Source organism: Hyla sarda, chromosome 4, assembly GCF_029499605.1.
Source record: "Hyla sarda isolate aHylSar1 chromosome 4, aHylSar1.hap1, whole genome shotgun sequence".
NCBI classification, from domain to species: domain Eukaryota; kingdom Metazoa; phylum Chordata; class Amphibia; order Anura; family Hylidae; genus Hyla; species Hyla sarda.
In genome coordinates, this window is record NC_079192.1 from 2,684,409 (window position 1) to 2,688,359 (window position 3,951).

Consider the following 3,951-nt stretch of genomic DNA (forward strand, 5'->3'; position numbering starts at 1 on the left):
GCTAAACAAAAACTCCCCATCATTTCCAGACAGACTTTGGTCTTTCTGTTTGGAAACACACTGCCAGAAAGAGCCAGTTTACATTACACATTTTAACATGCCTTTTAAAACAAACAGGAATCCTAAAAAGGCATAAAGTAAACAGAACCACACTAACCACTCTTGTTTCTGGCTTCCAATCTCCCTGTGTAGCTCTGCCTGCAATGATGTAATCACTAGAGAGGTTACACAGAAAGAGAGTTGTAAGTGATCTTCTACTTACTGTATACATTATACATCCAGCTATATAGTGTATACCCCCAAGGAGTTAACTAGTTACTCAGCAGTGCTGGTTAACTCTTTCCTTCGCTGTGCCAGAGCACAGCCCAGCAAGAGATTACAGTAAAACAGCGATCTTTACAGATTGCTGCTTTACCTGCATTACCAGGTGGTGAAAGGAGTCAAAACCTGGTTCACACAACAATAGTCACAAGCCCAAACAATGACAACATATTTGACATTTTATGCCATGAGTGGCAATGTGATAGTCTAGTGGAGAGCACGCCAAGACACATTGAAGCTGGAGTTAAAAATCTGCATTGGTCAACCAAATATTTATTTCTGACTATTCTTAAGGCAAAACATTAATATTTTTTAATGAAAAATACATTTCTTTAATTTTGAATGGTCTGTAAAATTTTCCCAGAACTGTAAATTGCTGTGTATTACGTATCTCCAGTTCACAACCAACTTACTAGAATGTTATTTGACAGAAAAGGCATAATGACCAATAAATTAACTTGTTTGACATATGGAGGGGATTTTGCTCTTGAGCTTTTTAAAGGCCTGTTTAACCTCTCTATTACTCAGACTGTAGATCATAGGATTGAGAAGCGGAGTAACTACAGTGTAGAACATGGAGAGGATCTTCTTTACATTTCTCTTATTTGGAAATAAATAGATGCAGATAATGGATCCATAATATAAGGAGACCACGGCCAGGTGAGAGCTACAGGTGGAGAAGGTCTTCTGCCTCCCGGTTGTAGATGGGATCTTCAATATGGTGAAAATTATAGAACTATATGAGACCGTAATCACCATAAATGGACACATTGCAAATGACGCAGCCAAGATCATGTCTTCTAATTTCACATAAAAAGTATCTGAGCAGGAAAGTTCAAGTATGGGATCTAAATCACAGAAGAAATGGTCAATGATGTTTAATCCACAGAACTGCAGTTGACTCATTGTTACTGTTAGAGTCAATGAAACAGTCAACATCATCACCCAACACAAGAGAACAGCTTTTAGACAAAATGTAAGGTCCATAACGGAGGAGTAATGTAGAGGGTTACAGATGGCCTGATACCGGTCATAGGACATCACCGTCAGGAAAAGACTTTCTAATGTTTCAGAGACTGAAAAATAATAAAATTGTATCAAACAGTCGATAAAGGACAGAGAACGACCTTCATACAACACAACATGGAGCATGTTGGGTACTATAGTGGTGGAGAGAAGGATATCTGAGAAGGAGAGCTGTGTGAGGAAGAAGTACATGGGGGAGTGGAGGGATCGGCTGTAGGATACCACCACAATGATCAGGAGGTTCCCACAGATGGTCACACAGAAGATCAGCAGAAGGAGGAGAAAGAAAGGAATCTTAAAACTGTGTAAATTCTGAAATCCTAAGAGTAGAATCTTGGTCACCGTATTAGAATTGTTGTTCTGCATATTCAGAGAACGTCTTTTCATGCAAAATTTAAGTAAAGTTATATTTAACAAAATTCTGTGATTAATCCTCACAGTGTAATGGGATTCCTCCTTTATATTACATTAGAGGGGATCGGCTGTGATCGGGTCATGTAGATGATGAAGGTCAGTTTCCCAGGACTCTTATTGTTGGATTTTATTGTGAGACCAACGTGTCTACAGATAAATACAAAAAAATGGAAGAGAAATTTTTAATAATGAATATCTGTGATTTAACAGAATGTTCCAAATTGTATTTTCTTTTATTTGTCAGAATGTTCTCAGCCTGGGGGGAAACATAAAAAAAAAAAACATATACTTACCTTCCACTCCCTGTCACTCGCCCAGACCCAGTCATATTGCTCTGTACTATTTCTGTTAGGGGTTGTCATGTGTATTGTATAACACAAGAAGCTCTATGCAACAGGACTGACTTTGTGTGAGCTGTGGGTAAAGCAAAAAAGAAAGTCAGTTTAGGGTTTTCCTCCAGAACTCACTAAATAATCTACAAAAAGCTATTCGTAATATTATTCAGAAAATTTTACTTGTGTAAAAAGAAAATTTAATACGAAGTGGCAAAAAATTATATAACAAAAAAAGTAATAAAATATAAAATTATATTATTAACAAATAATGAGAAGCCTATTAAGGAAATCACAGATTTCATAACATCATATACTGCATAATTTCTATTTAAATGTTATTTTATAGTAACTGATTTGATTATACACTGCTCAAAAAGATAATGGGAACACTAAAACAACACAATGTAACTCCAAGTCACTGACACTTGTGTGAAATCCCACTGTCCACTCAGGAAGAACACTGATTGACAATCAATTTCACATGGAACAGACAACAGGTGGAAATTATAGGCAATTAGCAAGACACCTCGCAATACAGGAGTGGTTCTGCAGGTGGTGACCACAGACCACTTCTCAGTTCCTATGCTTCCTGGCTGATCTTTTGGTCACTTTTGAATGCTGGCGGTGCTTTCACTCTAGTAGTAGCATGAGACGTGGTCTACAACCCACACAAGTGGCTCAGGTAGTGCAGCTCATCCAGGATGGCACATCAATGCGAGCTGAGGCAAGAAGGTTTGCTGTGTCAGTGTAGTGTCCAGAACATGGAGGGGTTACCAGGAGATAGGCCAGTAAATCAGGAGACGTGGAGGAGGCCGTAGGAGAGCAACAACCCAGCAGCAGGACTGCTACCTCCGCCTTTGTGCAAGGAGTAGCAGGAGGAGCACTGCCAGAGCCCTGCAAAATGACCTCCAGCAGGCCACAAATGTGCATGTGTCCACTCAAATGGTCAGAAACAGACTCCATGAGGGTGGTGTGAGGGCCCGACATCCACAGGTGGGGGTTGTGCTAACAGCCCAAAACTGTGCATGGCGTTTGGCATTTGCCAGAGAATGCCAAGATTGGCAAATTCACCACTGGTGCCCTGTGCTCTTCCCAGATGAAAGCAGGTTCACACTGAGCACATGTGACAAACGTGACAGAGTGTGGACATGAGGTGGAGAACATACTGTTGCCTGCAATATCCTCCAGCATGACCGGTTTGGCGGTGGGTCAGTAATTGTGTGGGGTGGCATTTCTTTGGGGGGCCGCACAGCCCTCCATGTGCTTGTCAGAGGTAGTCTGACTGCCATTAGGTATTGAGATGAGATCCTCAGACCCCTTGTGAGACCATATGCTGGTGCGGTTGGCCCTGGGTTCCTCTTAATACAAGACAATGCTAGACCTCATGTGGCTGGAGTGTGTCAGCAGTTCCTACAAGAGGAAGGCATTGATGCTATGGACTGGCCGCCCGTTCCCCTGAATCCGATTGAGCACATCTGGGATGTCTTGCTCCATCCACCATAGATTGTCCAGGAGTTATGCTTTAGTCCAGGTCTGGGAGGACATCCCTCAGGAGACCATCAGCCACCTCTATCTTTCAAAAAAAAAAAAAAAAATTATAATAATTATATTCTAATAATATGTTACAGAAGCCACAATGCAGTGCTGGACCTCCTGTAATATGGCATTCTGTATTCAACCTGATGGACTCCAATGGGGGCTGCTTGGGTTCCTTCCAGATATCATTCCTTCTGGTAGTAGATGTAAAAGTGACCTTCTACATGCAGCAATTGTGGAAATAGATAATCATACAATGCATTTGAAAAGTTTTTTTTTACTTTTTGACATTTTCTTATGTCTTATTATGTCTTATGCC

General features: G+C 40.7%; 1 protein-coding gene across 1 annotated transcript; it reads right to left on the minus strand.

Annotated features, from left to right (window-relative positions):
• Positions 1 to 774: 774 nt before the first annotated feature.
• On the minus strand, positions 775 to 1,713 carry LOC130366674 (olfactory receptor 11L1-like). The gene has a single exon (XM_056568995.1). It carries the CDS (start codon positions 1,711 to 1,713, stop codon positions 775 to 777), a length of 939 nt encoding a protein of 312 aa, XP_056424970.1.
• Between the last annotated feature and the right edge of the window lie 2,238 nt (positions 1,714 to 3,951).

Bases quoted from the DNA above. Each gene is read 5' to 3' on its own strand.
- LOC130366674 (XM_056568995.1), bottom strand. From the start codon at position 1,713: ATGCAGAACAACAATTCTAATACGGTGACCAAGATTCTACTCTTAGGA.